At 49.1% G+C, this 16,940-nt stretch overlaps 1 protein-coding gene across 1 annotated transcript in view; it reads left to right on the top strand.

Moving 5' to 3' along the window:
• LOC142575561 (uncharacterized) overlaps positions 1-9,278 on the top strand; it is a 51,797-nt gene extending 42,519 nt beyond the window's left edge. Inside the window, exon 8 of the mRNA XM_075685015.1 lies at positions 8,670-9,278. Within this exon, the coding sequence (XP_075541130.1) occupies positions 8,670-9,124 (455 nt within the window). The 3' untranslated portion in view covers positions 9,125-9,278. The remainder of the gene's footprint in view (positions 1-8,669) is intronic.
• The last annotated feature ends 7,662 nt before the right edge of the window (positions 9,279-16,940 follow it).

Here is a 16,940-nt window from a genome sequence, read left to right on the forward strand (position 1 = left end):
AGCGATGGGCATTTTTAAAACCTTATAATAAATTACACGCTTTGTGCAGAGCACTTAGATGTGCCAATTAATGATCAGAAGGATCTACTCTAACGACTCAGTACGTTTGTAGAAAATCGTCAAAATCGTTTCAGGGTCCCTTTAACAAGGCGTAAGGAGCTCCGAAAGCGCTTACATGTTCTTTAAAGCTTTGGCCGAAGTTTCGTGTCGTTCCCCCAATCACCGTCTACAATATCTGCCAAAACAGAGGTTTTCTGAGCCGCACCGGCATCATGCACATCCATTGTAAACACGGAGGGAACAAGGCAGCTAAGGCAAGGAATAGACGCGTCATCACATGGATCAAACGTGGCGACGGCCACATGGATCGCCGTGAAAAGGGTGCTGAACAGCTGTCAGAAAGTCTTTCGATTTAAGCTATTTGCACGGCTCCGCCACTGATACAGAGCCGGTATGCATGGGTAGGAATATTATTAAAGCTTTGGGAAATAACCACGATTTTCTTGTGAGTCTCGCCGTTTTTGTGGGCCGATGACGAAGATTACACAGTCTAAAATACTGCGGTAAAAACTGCAGGGCGGTATATCTAGTACCACCGTGCGGCGGTACCGGTGGTAGCGCTATCGGTGGTATTGGTGGTCCCGATGGTGCCATGCGGTATAGCGCACGGTCGCATGATGGACAACGGAGCATTCTCGCATTCTTTCCACGTGACAGCATATTGAGACGCTGCGCCTGGGGTCGAGGTGGCTGTCGTTTGAGACACTCTAAACTTCTAAACTATAGTCATTGTGGAAGTGACATTCGAAGTAACAGTGGGCTCCCAAGTACGGGTTAAGGCATGGGGATAAGGGAAGCGCCACCCATTACACATAATGCGACGTAGTGCCACAAATAAACAACTCCAGAGCATGCGAAACGCATTCTCGGAAAGCAAATGGGGTTGGTTCTTCATAAAATTATCACTTTTATTGCGATAGCAATTACATATGTTGGGCACTCCCGGCGAATTTTAGCCGTCGGCGTTGCCGGGAGGTTATGTATAAAGTCCTAGTGCGATAAGACGCTACCGCGCGTCGTTTGCTGTAGGTGCGAGGGGAAGCGTTTGGTGGTGAACTGTAACGGATGGTGATGAATTCCACATGTTGGAGGTGCCAGCGCAAACCAGACAGAGAGGGCAGGTGAGCCCGCTTCTCCTCCTCTAGCCCGGTATGGCGCCACCCTCGCCCTATCTTGGAGGTAATCTTCCACCGGTGCAAAGGTTGGGTGAGCCGAGGTCGCGTAATCTGAAGTGTCGGAGACGCGTTGAAGGAAGACGCAGCAGAAGCGTTCGGTCCCCCTCTGTTTGCGCTCTTCATTTAGTTCGTAATCCAATTTTCACTGCAATTTATACAGCCGATAAAACTACGAACCTTGCTCTGTGCAGTTGTCTAGCTAATACGTTGCTAATGGCTATCAAGGCTTCGCCTTTCGGGTGAAACTGAAATTTTTTGTTCATAAATTTCTAAGGGGGCTCAAAAGGTCAGTGTTGTGCGCGCTCGTGTTTCTTTCTAGTCGCGGAACGCAACTCGCCGCGCTAGCCCAGTGGCTGTGGCATTGCGCTGCTGAGCTCGAGGTTGCGGGTTCGATCCCGGTCGTGGCGGCCACATTAATTCTGATGAGGCGGAATGAAATAAAACGCTCTGTACACCGGGAATTGTGTGCACGTTGAAGGAACCTAGGTAGCCAAAACTGATCCACAGTCTCCCATTACGGGGTGCCTCATAATAAGATATTACTTTTGTCGCGTAAAACCCCAGAATTTGATCTTATGGCACAGAAGTATATTTACAGGCGGCGTTGTTGAGCGCGTCTATTAGCGTGTCTTGGTATCGCGTTGCTGTGCTCCGTTTAGTAGCCAAGCCTTTCTCTCTCTTTATTTTATTTTTTAGATTTATGTATGGTCAGAAGCCAGTGGTGACGAATCCAGCTCTTCGTTTGCACAGGAAGCCAGACATATCGCTTAGCCGCGTGAGGTATGAGCAGACATGGTCTAGGAAAATGAACATTTAGAGTTCGAAGTTATTGCAAGACATGACCATTGTAATGATCTGTGATGACTTCAAACTCTAAATGTTGATTTTCCTTTACCATGTCAACTCGTATCTCGCACGGTTAAGCGATAGCTGGTTAAGGACCAGCTATCGACATTGCATTACAAACAGGACATAAAAACCTAGGGTCTGTATAATTAAGACAAAAGCAAGGATACATAAAGCGATGAGAAATTATCTAAATTCTTGCGTTTTAATCTTTCTTGAGTCACAAAGGAGTCGTGATCTTTCTCGACGACTCTTCGCTAGCCACTGGGGGTAGGTAGACGTATGCAGAAGGATTGGTCATTACTTTGTGACTACTTACGCAGAAATGGGTCTTCAGTAACGACGAGGAGTGTCGGGTTGCTGGGGTTCACTTTTGACACATATTTTCATTTTTCTCGTAATGTGTACTTTCGTTCTGCGCGTATTTTTTCACTGATTTGCACATGACGCGTCAACAGTCAGGAGGCTATATCATAAAAGCATCTCTGCGCTTTACAAGTATTTAAGTAGGCGGCATCAGAGTTGGCGCCGAGGTAAAGTTTCTTAAAGCACGCTATGCTCTCTATTCATAAAAAAATTACTCTTATTTAGAGTATTATTTGTTAGTCTGGTGTTTCATCACCCTTAAAAACAGTCGGCCAGTTATACGCACCAGAAATTCATATGCGCTCTTAGACTCTGGCACCTTTGGACAATAATAGAACTGGAAAGTTTATTATAGTATGTGCATGGCGTGCGTGCGCGGAACCTGACGGAGAGTTCCTGCGGGTGATGCGCCGTGCTGCTCCACTCTACATCCCACGTGAGCAGAAAGGACCACTTTAGAAAATTTGGCTTTCCCGCATTTCTCGGGCGCTTGGTGGTCGAGCCTAATGCACAGGGCTAAATGTTCACATTTATACGACGCTTTTTGCTACATGGCAAGGCGCATGTATATGTCCCTTTTATTTTAGGCGTTAGATGTGGAGCCTAGCGGTTTACCGCTGCTTATAGCCCGTTAATGACTAAATTATCTTTGTATTCTTTGCCGCAGGCTCAAGGGTGAGATAGCACTGTGCATAATAGTTAACCTGGCGCGGAACTCGTGAAATCTCACTTCCCTTGCAGACTAGCAAAAATTGCACTTACATCTGCTTAAAACATTCCTCGATTTCCAGCAGTACAGCTAGACAATGACAAAGTCTAGCTTTCTGGTGAGCTTTTGTCGCAAAAAGGCATACGAACTCCCAAAGGCGCGTCTGCAATCACAGCACTCCGGCCCTAGCTCCTATATGCATTTTTATTCCCGTGAGTGCACTTGAGTCGCCGCTTAAACATTTGCAAGTGTCTAGTTCAGCATCACGCGTTGTCCTATGAAGAGAGCTCACCAGCACACAGATGTTGAGTTTCGTATGAGGCAAAGTCGTCTAACTGCAATCGTTATGCTCGTAGCCGTATTTCCTTGCTTTCCGCTCCTAGGATTAAATTAAGCATCGGACAAAGTAGATACTGGTACGATCTCGACCGCGTGAGATCCGTCTTCACCGCAATAATCAGGAAACCACGACGAAGCCGGGCGATCGTGATTATGAAAAAAGTAGAAAAGATTGTATTCACTTCATTGGTACATGGTTGTGACTCTCATCCGAGCCTCGATCGGTTCTGATTAACACGGGGGCTAGGATGGCCTTAAATATAACCTCTTCTGGTCGTCTACGTCGTCTTGAGGAGCCTGTGGAGGTATTAGTGCTTTCGTCAGGTTCTGCCGTCGACGAGCTCCTGCCTTTCGGATTTTCTGCCCTTCGTGCTTTCCTTTGTGTCTACTCAGGGAATAAAGGTGGGACGCTTTTTCGGGGAAGAGGTCAACTATGTCGACATGGGGACGCCCGCTTGAACGTTTCTCACACTTGACAGGTCGATGTCCAGGCTTGTCGTAACAGCGTTTTCCGGGACGCGGCAAATCTTGCCATGGGAACGTACGCCCGAATGTCTCTCACACTTGACAGGTCAACCATAACAATACACAGCGCGCGGACGGTCGACGCGGTGCATTCGATCGAAGCGGGATGCATGCGTGACACGGTCCATATAGAATTACTCTCACTGAATTATGTAGGTGGCAGAAACACACGGGAGAAAAAAGTGCAACCGGTTCATTTCTTCACGTTGAGCAGAAAAGGCTAGGGTTGAGCAGCTCTGCGCGGTCATTTTCAGTCATTTACGTTGAAGAAACTTATTCAATTTAGCTGAACTATTTTGCCATTTTTGCACTCGAACAGAAATAGGCTCGTGTACTCCTAATCAAACGTTTTTTTTTTTGGTATAATAATTTTAATACTGACATAACTACACGGCGATGCACACGATGGCTGCAATAATGCGAGAACAAGAGTTCCTGAGGAGAATAATGGGCAGTGATGCAAACAAAATGCAGCTTGTACGCCAGTCGGGCGAACTGTGCTTACAAATAAGAAAACTGAAGACGGTTCTCGCATATTCATGCAGAAATGTACGCCCATCGGCTTCAGCCCCACAGTACTTAATTACACCTAACGGTTGCTTGCACGGTGACACACGTTCGAGATGGCAACAAACATTGTCGGTGCGAGAGACACCACAAGCGCTGGATAAACAAGAAAAAGAAAAGACAAAAAATTACCGACGATTACGTTACTTCCTAATGCGAAATTTGAGCGCAGCAAATAAGCTGTTTCACCTTTTGGATAGATTGAGGCAAAGAAATCGAGCAACACATGTATGCGCTATCACAGAATTTTTTTTTACCGGAGATTCTCGCGGCACGTATCCGGAAGCGGTTTCACGTCATTTTGGAACCAGAGCCGATCACACACTGAACACACACTTCCAAACGGATTGTCTGTAAACTGTCGCCGGAAAGCATTTGTTGCACCCTGACTGTTTGCGAGCCTTTGTTTGCGTTTGGCCTCGGCCTCGGCCGCGCGAACGGTAGAGTCTTCTCTGCGACGGCGATGAGCTTCTGCTTCGGCGGTGCGAACGGCAGGGTCTTCTCGGCGGCGGCGATGAGCTTCTGCTTCAGCCTCGCTTACTCCTGGTTGCTCTCGACGGCGGCGATGAGCCTCCGCTTCGGCGGCGCGAACTGCAGGGTCTTCTCGGCGGCGGCGATGAGCTTGCTTCAGCCTCGCTTACTGCTGGTTGCTCTCGACGGCGGCGATGAGCCTCCGCTTCGGCGGCGCGAACGGCAGGGTCTTCTCGGCGGCGGCGCTTAGCCTCTGCTTCGGCGACGCGTACTCCTGGATCACCTCGACGGCGGCGACGGTAAGCTTCTGCTTCGGCGGCACGAACCTCTGGATTCTGACGGCGACGGCGCTGGGCCTCTGCTCTGGCAGCTCGTTTAGCAGCAGCAGCAGCAGCAGCAGACGGAGGACTTCCATCGGTAGTCTCGCTCATGGCTCAGAAAGAACTGGCAGATAATTTCGCAGTGGCGAACGGCAGCGGCAATTTCGGCTCGGGCGGTGCACATATACAGATCCGCCGCCACCGATCTGGCTCTCTGATTGCCACCGCACAGGGCGAACGGCAGCGGCAATTTCGGCTCGGGCGGTGCACATATACAGATCCGCCGCCACCGATCTGGCTCTCTGATTGCCACCGCACAGGGGTTGCATTGGAGGAGGAGCGAAGAAAGGAATTAAGTTCGAGCCGGCGCTTTGACAACCGGAGACTCGCAGGAAGAGGGGGGAGGGGGGCGGCGTGTACACCCAGCGGCAAACGATGGGGGCAGAAGCGCGCGCAGCAAGCGGACAACACGATAAAGGGAGGAGGGAAGAGATAGCAGCGACTGACTGATGCCGCTGACGCCGATAGTGAGTCAACCCCAGCTGCGGAGTTGGTTTCAGGGACAACGCCGCCGATGCCGACACAAACAATATGATACTCTCGCTTCCGCAGCGCTAAGAACCAGGTCTAGCCGTGGGAAGGTGGTCACGTATTCGTCGACGTGCCGGGGCCTACGTGAAATAACCGGCGCGTCGGCAACTGAAGAGCACCCTATCCGCCACACAAGAACAGGGGGGGGGGGACCCTTTCCTCCTCTTTCTGCATGGCGGCGACGGTGTTCTATGCAGTCACGTTATCTTGACTCTCTAGCGGCGTCAGCGGCATCCAGCGGTATCAGTCGGTCGCTGCTAGCGCTGGGGGGATGAAAGGGGGGCGGAGCTGGTTACGAGGCCGACGACAACGCCGACGACGACGCGAAACCCAGGAACGGACGCCAAAGAGCTGCGCTCTAAAAAAAAAGCTGCGGCCTGCCGCATCAGGCGGGCTGCAATAGCAGCGAACGTGACCACCGTAGTTGCATTCGCGGAACACTTTGCTGACCCGAACGGCGCCGGCGGCCCTGTAGAGGATGGGACGCGTCCGGCTTCCACGAGCGACGGCGTTCCTGGTTCATTTTCGAAGCCGGTCCCCGACAACGCTCCTCGACCGGCGGCACCGTTGCCAGCCAAGCCGTTTTCGATGCAGGCCGCCACTTTTTTTCTCTTCTTTTCTTTATGCGGCGCCAAACGTATATGTAGAATAACACGTACACAAAACGTTCAAAAGCATCAACGAAGACGTTGCGTAATCCTGAGCAACTGCACGGCGATGTCGGCATGCAGAATGGCCAAGGCCAGTCGTGGGGATTGGACACGTCGTAGGTAATATTTGATTACATCTTCCATTCCGTAACTCGAAACCTAAGGACAAGCAATAATACACAAACAAGATGATAATTTACTATAAAACAAGATTTTTTGTGGTAATCATCGAAATGGCTGCTCTTCACAGTATGCACATAGAGCTTGAAAATGGCAACCCAAGCGAAAAAGATGAGCTCGGCGAAAGATCGGGTCGACGCCCACGGCCAGTTAAAAAGTAGACGGCGCGATCTCGGACATCTGGGTCGGGTCGGGCTTGGTTTTTGCAAATCGCCAGCCCATTTGCGGACCACCGGCAAGTGGTCGGCAGACAACACCGGGCCGACGTCATGACTGATGGCTAATTCATCGTGTCCGGGTACGGCCTGCACACGGGTTGACGACTTTCCCACGACAGCAACATCGTGGCTTGTCCGCGGCCAACGTTCTTTTGCCGGTATTCATATTTAGTTTTTCAAAGCAAAGCTTTCTTTTCCTTTTTCTTCGACTTTTCCACTGCTGCTGCTGCTGCTGCTGCTGCCATCTACGTCGCGTCGCGGTGTGGTGAGAGCTCACGGCAGGGGTGCGGGAGACGAGATAGGCGACGTCAACGACGTTTCGGTAGAACGAGGCCACGATGCCCTCTGCTTCGCCCTGGGGACGCCACAATGCCTCCTGAAGCTCCCTGGGGGGGGGGGGGTAGGGAGGGGGGCTGAAACAATGCCCTCTGGACTAAAGCCCTTAAATTATTTTACTTTGGACGCCGTAATTAGGCGTGATCACCGGCAAAAGCATCACAGGAGCCGCTGTGCTTGCCTCTGTGCTCACGCGCAACAGCAACGATAGTCCAGAGAGGAGCTTACGGAGAATGTTAGAAAGAAGAGGGCCAGCAGCGTCGGTCCAGCGTGAACCCGATGTCTCTGGCGAGTCAAAGCTTTCGCGCTCGGCATTATACAACCCTACGCATCCGGGCCGGCATCTGTGGCCAAGCCAGCGCCGGCAAGGTCGGCAACATAGGTCGGCCTTCTTTCGGTCCAAACTCTTCATGCCGACATGATCGTCTCTCAGTAATCTGCCGAACACCGCCTTATGGTCGCTACTCGGCCAATTTCGCTTGCGAAATCCCCGGTGACACGGGGCACTTTCTATGCGTTCAAGCGCGATCGAAAGCTTCCCGCTTCTGCGACTTCCTCCACGTCGAAACATTTCGAACTCTGTATGTGCGACCTGATTGACTGGTAGATGTCACGAGGCATCGGCACGATGTAAGCATGAAAGTAGCTCTTACCCTCATTCGGGAAGAACTAACGCACAAAAACATGTATCCTTCGCCGTTCCTCTATTTTGATCAAAGCTGGCCGTGTTGCGCTTTCGTCCTCTCTCGGGAACTTGTGGAGGAGAAATAGATTGATCGATTGGTAGAGAAAAGTCTTCTGACAGCCCGGTAACCTTCTAGCGCGCGGCTGACACCTGAAGATTGGTCAGCACTGTAGGGAAGGAGGCGAAAAGATGACAGATAGCGATAACTTTTGAGAGTACCGCTTGCGAATAGTGAGGTATTATAGGGTCAGTGCGAAAGGACCACGGAAGGGTCCCATGCACGTCGTTCGTTTTTCATGTGATTCGTCCCAGTATATTCGATGATGCAGATGGTACCGTACCACAAGTGTGCGGTACAGACGCCGTAACAGCTCCCGATTAATTTTTAACTCAGATCTTAACGCGAGCGTAAATTTTATGCACGCGGCGTAGAGAGTAAAGGCTGCGCACGCGCAAGCCAATGCGCAGGAGTGCCGCAGACAGCCAGCTTGGCCAGTGCACTCTAAAACTGCAGAAACGCGCGACTAGCCTTTCAGCTTCAGTCGAACAGTAATTGCACCCGAGATCACGGGGGAAGCTCTCGAAGTGCGCGGAAGCCACTGCGATTCACCGCTGCTGTGTTCATGCGCAGAGTCATGGAGAATGGGGTGGCAAAAATCGAGCCACAGTACCCCGACGAGGTCGAAGTCGTCAACCACGAGGCCGCACCGCAACAGCTTGAGTCCATGCCCCCTGCCACTTGGGTCCATGCCATTTGAGCCCATGCTTCAGGCTCCCCGAGCCCGTCCCCGGAAGGCACCGCGCAAGCGCAAGGCTACCGGCGGTTCAGGCCGGTACAGGGTTGCAGCAGCCGATGCACCGCCTGCGGCTGCAGCTCCCGCGGCGGCTGTGGCGGGCGCCCAGGCAGCGCTCTCCGGACGTCGAAGATTTTTTTTCTGTACGGATCTGGTTGCCGCTCTGAAGCAACTGGGACCCGCTCAGCGCCACGCAGCCAAGATGAGCCTGCTGCAGACGCTCCGTATGTTCGAGTTCGGCGAATGTCCCGTCCTGGTCTACGAGTTCAGCGGTGCACAGCCGGGCGTGTAATCTGATGCCTGAGGCACGGCCACCTTTACCCCAGCTGCAATGAATAAGTTCAACCCATTGTCTCAGTTCAATGCCTGCGCAAACTGATGGGCAACGCGGGCGCGAAGCACCGAACCTTCAACTACAACGCAACCCAACCTAATGTGGGGGTACAGGGCGCTATTCCGCCATGGCTTGCTCGAAATAAACGGCGCGGCGGACGCGATGGCAAACCTCACTCGCTGATGCGCAGCTACAGGGTGCTCGGCCAATGCGGCTGCAAGGAAATGCTTCATTCAGGGCGTCCTCTCCCCCCAACAGCTTTGTTCTCTTTTTTTTTTCTTTTTTTTTAAATCATTGGCGATGGGCTTACGAATCAGTCATTTAACGACCTTTGTTGGGTTTGGAGGATGCCATCACCGCACTGAGTTCGGTGATGATACGAAGCAGCCTATGAATGGACGGGAGATCGCCCGGTCAGCAAGTTGCGTGGGATGCGCGTGGCGGGGCTCATGTATAGTCTGTGAAAGTGTCTGGTCACAGTAAAAATGTTTGCACACCGCGACGGGTAAGTATTCAATTACTGCTTCTTTTATCGCATGTCTGCCTTGAGCTCACTGTCCGTTTACAATATTTTTTGACAGCCCTACGCATGAAGGTGTTCGCCGTGGGTATACCTGTCAACTCTACCAAATATTTAATAAAATTTACGAATTTAGGCTCGTTTTACTGTTTTACGAATGGCGCATGTTTTACGAAAAATAAATTGCGTCTGCGAAAAAAAGTTTTGTTCTTCGGTCTTCGAGCCTTCTGTTAGAACTCCTCTGTTGCTGAAAGAATGCAAGAGAGGTACTTGCTTCGAGCAAGTTTATGCAGAAAAGCTCATGCAGAAAGCGAAATCAGCAACAGCAAATATGCTAAAATAGTCAGTATAGTCTAAAAACTGTTACTTGTCACTCTTTGCTGTTTCAAGTTTTGCTGGTGCTTGTGTGCTGCGTCTACGGGCAAATTGTCGTTAATAAAGTGCACCCAGCGACAAAATAGTGCGGGGCACGATATCTGAGAAAAAGCTAAATATCTCCGCTACCTCACAACGCAGTCTGGTATTTGCATTTCGGGCCTCGACTAGAATGTGCTACCAACATTGTCGTATACAGTTTTTTGTGGCTACTACTGCAGGCTGCTCGGATACTGAACGTTTTCGGAGATCCCCGTGGTTCGTAAACTTTTGTCGCCATGTGTACGTACGTATCCCTCAAAAGGCGTGTGCGGGTAATTGAGTGTTATAGAAATGCTTGCTCTTTGCCTCTGGCTCTTGTGTCCGCAAGATATTAACGAAAGTTGATGGTTTGGCAGGTATGGCCATGGTACAGATTAACGTCCTTAAAAGTGCAAACATGGTGTAACGGCGCTTCTGCAGAGACGCGCTTTGCTCCGTAGGTATACCAGTATCGTCTTTGCCAAAAGAGGAATACAGTCGAGCGCCTCTACAACGAAGTGGGCTGTGTAACGAATTATTTCAGAGCCATTAAGCGCATCGTTATGAAGGCGTTCGACTGTGTATTGCTAAACTGGCAGGTTCGAACGATTTACGAATCCTCCAACTCCATTACTGCGAAAGGCTGTTATGCGAAGGCCCCGTCGCGGCTCCGACACGCTGATGAGCGTCCTTCTTTTTTATCGGTGGCATAGTGCAGTGGATGCCCGGGCTCTGGCCACCACACTCACCGTGCCGAAGGCCTTTCTGTGCGCATCCCTCTGCGCACTCCGTGGAATCTGCTCAGCTGGGGACGACGAACCCATTCAATTTCTCAGGCGGATCGTCGTAGAAGGTGGACGTGGCGCGGTGGAAGCGTCGGTTTGATTGATTCCGCGTACCACCGCGAAAATTTTTCTTTATCGTTCAATATTCTTGAGAACGAACGGACACGTTCAGCCCTCATTCCCTAGCCCATGAATACTGTTCGCAGAAGGAAAAGAGGGATAAAAAAGACAGAAAACGGTTCTCTGCAATGCTGGCAACGGAGCCTAACGAGCTGATCTACGTAACGGCATTTCTCGCGCACAAACAAAGAACGCTCGGACACATTTAATGGCGCATATTTTTAAGGTAGTGCAGCAACCATGTCACCATATTGAGCACTAATGGTGTCAAATATGTATAAAAAATGTAAGTAAAGCATTATAGGAAATCGAGGGTCGGAAAATTGAGGGGGCTTTCAGTGTGCACATCAGTGGCAGCGACAGCTGTGCGATGTAGACGGTTTCGGTCGCGCTGTTTCCCCGGCACCACTCTTCTGTCAACCGCACCCGCGGTGGTTTCCCGCCTGCGGTCCTCAGCAAATATGCAGAGCCTGATAAAATCTACAGTATCCTCGCAAAATCCACTTCTGAGGGTGCGTAGTCCTCACGTTTCTTTAATTATTACTATTATTCGGCTTTCGTCTTTAAAAGACCCCACAGGGAGGCTTGGACGATGGGCTTTGCGGCTACAAGGGTATTTCTATTCGGTGGTCTATAGGTCTGGTCATCGCCTACACAAGGACGTCGACTGCTTGTCCCGTTACCCTGTACACATGCCAGCCAACGCCGACATGGACGCCTCCGCAAGTGTTCTTTCCATTTCCCAGCTTTTGGACATGACCAACGAGCAACGCCATGACGCTACTTTGAGGACCGTCATTGACCGCATGGAATCTGCTCCTACTGATCCATCGTTACGGGGGTTCGTTATCAACGACGGCATATTGTACCGACGCAGTTTTCATCCGGACGGTCCTCCCCTTCTCCTTGTCGTCTCTCAACACCTCCGCTCAACCGTGCTTCAAGAGCTTCATGACGCCCCAACTGCCGGACACCTCGGGTTTGCTCGTACTTACGACCACGTGCGCCGCCGCTTCTACTGGCCCGGCCTCGCACGCTCCGTACGGCGCTGTGTAGCTGCTTGCAAGCCCTGTCAACTTCGCAAAAAGCCAGCGACGCTTCCTGCCGGGTACTTACAGTCGATCGACATTCCACCTGAGCCATTCTTTCGCGTGGGTTTGGATCTCCGTGGCCCTTTCCCCGAGTCCAGCTCCGGCAACAGGTGGATCGCTGTCGCTACTGATTACGCGACGCGCTATGCCATCACTCGGGCACTTCCCACGAGCTGCGCAACCGACGTCGCAGATTTCCTACTCCGGAATATCATTTTAGTACATGGCGCCCTGCGACAGCTCCTTACTGACCGCGGCCGCACTTTCCTCTCCCAAGTCATCGACGATATCCTACGCTCATGTTCTACCAAGCGCAAACTGGCTACCTCCTATCATCTCCAGACCAACAGCCTTACTGAGCGACTTAATCGGACCGTTACTGACATGTTATCAAAGTACGTTTCACCCGACTACAAGGACTGGAATGTGGCCCTCCCTTCTGTCACGTTCGCCTATAATTCATCACGCCACGGTACTGCTGGGTATTCCCCATTTTACTTACTCTTCGGTCGTGACCCTGCATTACCATTGGACACTTCACTCCCCTTGACACAGGATTCGAGGACCGGCTATGCCCGCGACGCCATCGCCCACGCTGACCATGCGCGTCAGCTTGCCCGTACTCGTCTGTTGGCATCGCAGGAATCTCAACGGCACGCTTACAATCGCCGCCATCGTGACACCTATTTTTCACCAGGCTCTCTCGTGCTACTTTGGTCCCCTTGCCGCCGAGTGGGGCACTCCGAGAAACTCCTTCCGTGCTACAAAGGCCCTTACCGTGTTCTACGTCAAGTGACCAATGTCACTTACGAGATAATCCCCGAGACGTCCATCATGCCACCCGGTTCCACATCACCTGACGTCGTACACGTCTCTCGGCTTAAGCCTTACTATGCCCTCACCGACGGCCCTGTCTGAAGCACCGGGACGGTGCTATTTCTGCCGGGGGTCGTGTTACGGTGGCAAAAGAAGACAAGGTCGTCGACGTTGAAGACGACGAAGTGGAAACAGCCTCTCGGGATCCTCGACTTCTAGAAGGTCCCTTCCGCCAACTTGGATTAGCCATTACGCTACCTATTATTCTGCATCTGGGGGCGTCGGCACTAGGACACTGTAATAGGAACGTGTGTGACGCCACATATAATTGTGTAATGGAAACAAGGAGAGTTCCATGCTAATTTTACTGTTTTAATTTCCACAACAAGAAACCAAAAATATTAACTTCTAATTATAAGATACTATAGCATGAACATTATTATTAATGATTAGAATTCATTTAATATATCATTTTCAGTAAAAAAATCCTATTTAGGTATTTATTCTTTTTCGACCCACTGCCGCCCGATTCGTGGCCAATCCCCCGTAGTGGGTTGTGCTGTATCTACAGGCACCAAACCAAACCAAACCAAACCTCGGCTGCTGTCTATATACACCCTGTAAATACACCGTGTAAATAGTTTTATACCTGTGACATTATTATTATTATTATTATTATTATTATTATTATTATTATTATTATTATTATTATTATTATTATTATTATTATTAATTGTAGTTGTTGTTGTTGTCTTTATTTTATATAAGGAGGAGGACGTGGGGGCGTGGAGATGATAGACAAGCGCAGGAAACCTCGTCCGTAGGCGGATACAACAGTATCACAAGTGATTGTTTATTGAAATATAGCAAAAAGAAGGGAAGGATAGTATACAGCCGACAACACTGTATGAGATACAGCATCCTCCCTGCTGACACCTGAACGGCGGCCAGCAGTGGGAGGATGGGGGTGGGAGCAAAATGGGGCAGAGAAAGGATGCCGCCGATCATTTCTTGCAAATCGCGAATGGTGTTCACCACCAGTCCATCAACGACGTTACTTGCCGCCTCTTCCCCGTTGCTGCCGGCACCCGTTCAAGGTCATCAACAGAAAGTGGAGCGGCGTAGCCAGCGGAGGGAGACAGGGAGGAAAATGGGGAAAATATTTAAAGAAACGGGAGAAGAAAAAAAATTCACTGGCGCTTTTGCGGTAAATGCGACAGAAATGCGTAAACTTGCGTCGCAACTCTTTGAGGTCGCTCATCGATGATTTAAACTACGTTCACATATTGCGAAATGTTGTTCAGCTCACCCGACGCACATCCTGCCTCTTCGAGGAACGAAGTATATATATATATATATATATATATATTCCTCTCAGCTCCCCCATCCTCTCTCTACCTCTATCAGGGTCCTTGTTTCCCACACTTCCCTCACATACATGTATATTCTTTTTAACTTTGTCACTCCTAAGGCATTAAAAGATACAATACCAGTGAAAAAATATAAATGGCTATCTCAGAACGCGTCTTTCGTTTGAACACAAGGAGATGCCTCAGTAACTCAGCTTCACGTCAGCGCACTATGTCACGTCCTCCTTCCTTATATTTCATTGTTTTTTTTGTTATTGTTTCAGTAAGCTGTACTATTAATCACGTCGCCTAAATAGTGCAGAAATAACTTTTGGCCATTTCTTTTTCGGGAATATGTTAAATATATTTGGACGGTATAATCATGGTTTCATGGTTTAGTACAAAAATGACAACCATTCCACTCCGTGAAGATTGAATGGCAGCGAAAGCTGACGACAGTCAAAGCTCTCAAACGAAACGCGAAGTGCTTTCGCTGCTGCTGCTGCTGCTGCTGCATTCGCGTTTGGTACTCTATCGTTTTTCAAGTTGCTTTTCCGTTATGCCTACTAATGCTGAGTTGGCCAAGCGACTCGATGATCTCGAGGCGCAATTTCAAGATAGATTGCAAAAACTGGTCGAGAAACTTGTTTCCGATGTGAAAGGGAAGCTGCAGGAAGCTGGACTGGATAACAGCACCCTGCGTACCCAAGTTTCTGGCATGGATGGCAGTCTGATCATGCTAAATGAAATTGTCGAGAACACGCGTACCCAGCAAGCTGAGCTATCGGCATCAAACAAGGCTCTGAAATCAGAAAAGGAAGCCCTTAAAAAAAGGCTAGCCGAGATGGAACAGTATTCTAGAATCAACAATGTTGAGATCAAAGGAATACCATTTACAAAGGATGAAGACTGCATTTCTATTGTAACTGCCATTGCCGATAAGGCGGCATGCTCTCTTGCTCCGGTCGAGATCGAGATAGCGCATCGTGTGCCCACTAAATCAGGTCATCAAAATATTATTGCCAGGTTTTGCTCCCGCGCTAAAAAAAAAAAATGATTTCCTGGCAAAGGCTCGCAAGGCCAGGATGGATATCCGCAGTCTTGGTTTCTCTGGAGAGAACGCAGGGCCCATCTTCATTAACGAACACCTTACTCCTGACAACAAGAGGCTGTTTGCTCAGACCTTAGCACTCAAGAAAGAAAAAGGATGGCGCTTCCTCTGGACTAAGAATTGCCGTATTAACGCACGCAAGTCCGAAGACAGCCGAGTTCACCGCATTAACTGGGAAGCGGACCTTTCTGTTGTCTCTTAACCTGAATCACGTGCATAATGTCAATCCGTCCCCAACAGACCTCTTATGGATTCATACTTCACACCGTCCGAACTAGATTCTTACCTTAAGCCTCCTTGCCGATCCCTCGTACATTTTAATGCACGCAGCTTACGGAAACATCTAGATGACATTTACAATTTCCTCTCATCCTGTCAACACCACTTCTCGATCATATGTGTAAGTGAAACCTGGCTCAGCGAAGCCGATAACAACTTGTACTCTTTTTCATCTTATACACCAGAATACTGTCACTGGAGTGACAGCAGTCATGGCGGCGCAGCTGTCTTCATTTCATCAGAGCTAGAATATTCCAGGCGTCGGGACTTAACAATTAATCAAGTAAATTGCGAATCGGTGTGGATTGAGCTGAACGCATCATTTCTCGATATTGACGCCAAAAATTTAGTGGTTGGTTCTATTTATCGATCGCCGTCATCATCCATTAATGATTTTTGTTTAGAACTAAACCATGTTTTGCACACGCTATCGCTAGAACGTAAAAACATCATTATTATGGGTGACATCAATATTAATCTTTTAGATGTTCACAGTTCATCATACACTGCTTATACAGATACCTTTAATGGACATGGCCTCGAATCACTTGTAACTGTACCTACTCGGCGGAATATAAATGGTCCGGATACACTAATTGACCATGCATTGTCGAACTTCATCATTACTCCTGGATCTGGTGTCATTGAAGTTTCAATAACTGATCATTATGCAATGTTCATGCGTATAAATTCCAATATGAATATTCCAGATATGCATGTTAAAAGAAAAAAAATCTCGACGAAACTTCATTTGTTAGGAAAATCGCCGAAGTTAATTGGAACCCCGTTACGTCGCAAAATAATCCAGAAATCGCCTTCGAATTGTTTTGCAATATAATTTCTAACGCTACTTCCGAATAAACCACAATAACCACGAGTAAGAAAAGGTTCGCTTTTCCTCGTTGTCCGTGGATGACTGGTAATCTTCTCAAATGCGTGCGCAGAAAAGATAATCTTTATAAAAAAACAAAAAGGAAGCCATTTAATTTGACCCTGCTGACTCGTTTCAAGTGCTACTCGAATATTTTGAGCAGACTTGTTAAAAACGCTAAAAAAGAGTATTGTGAAAAGGAAATTGACCATGCTGGCAACGATTCTAAAAAAACAGTGGAAAATTATCAATGAATCTTTAACTAGAACATCGCCAAACCCCGCCATAACTGCTATTCAAGTTGGGGAACAAACCCTTAATAATCCTTCAGCCATTGCTAACGCCTTTGTCGATTCTTTTTGCCCCGACCAGCCAAGTCTCTCAGTTCACATCGACAAGGCTTATCATCGTTTGCCATACAGTTTTTTTTCTCTGT

Source organism: Dermacentor variabilis, chromosome 1 (genome assembly GCF_050947875.1).
Source record: "Dermacentor variabilis isolate Ectoservices chromosome 1, ASM5094787v1, whole genome shotgun sequence".
NCBI lineage: Eukaryota > Metazoa > Arthropoda > Arachnida > Ixodida > Ixodidae > Dermacentor > Dermacentor variabilis.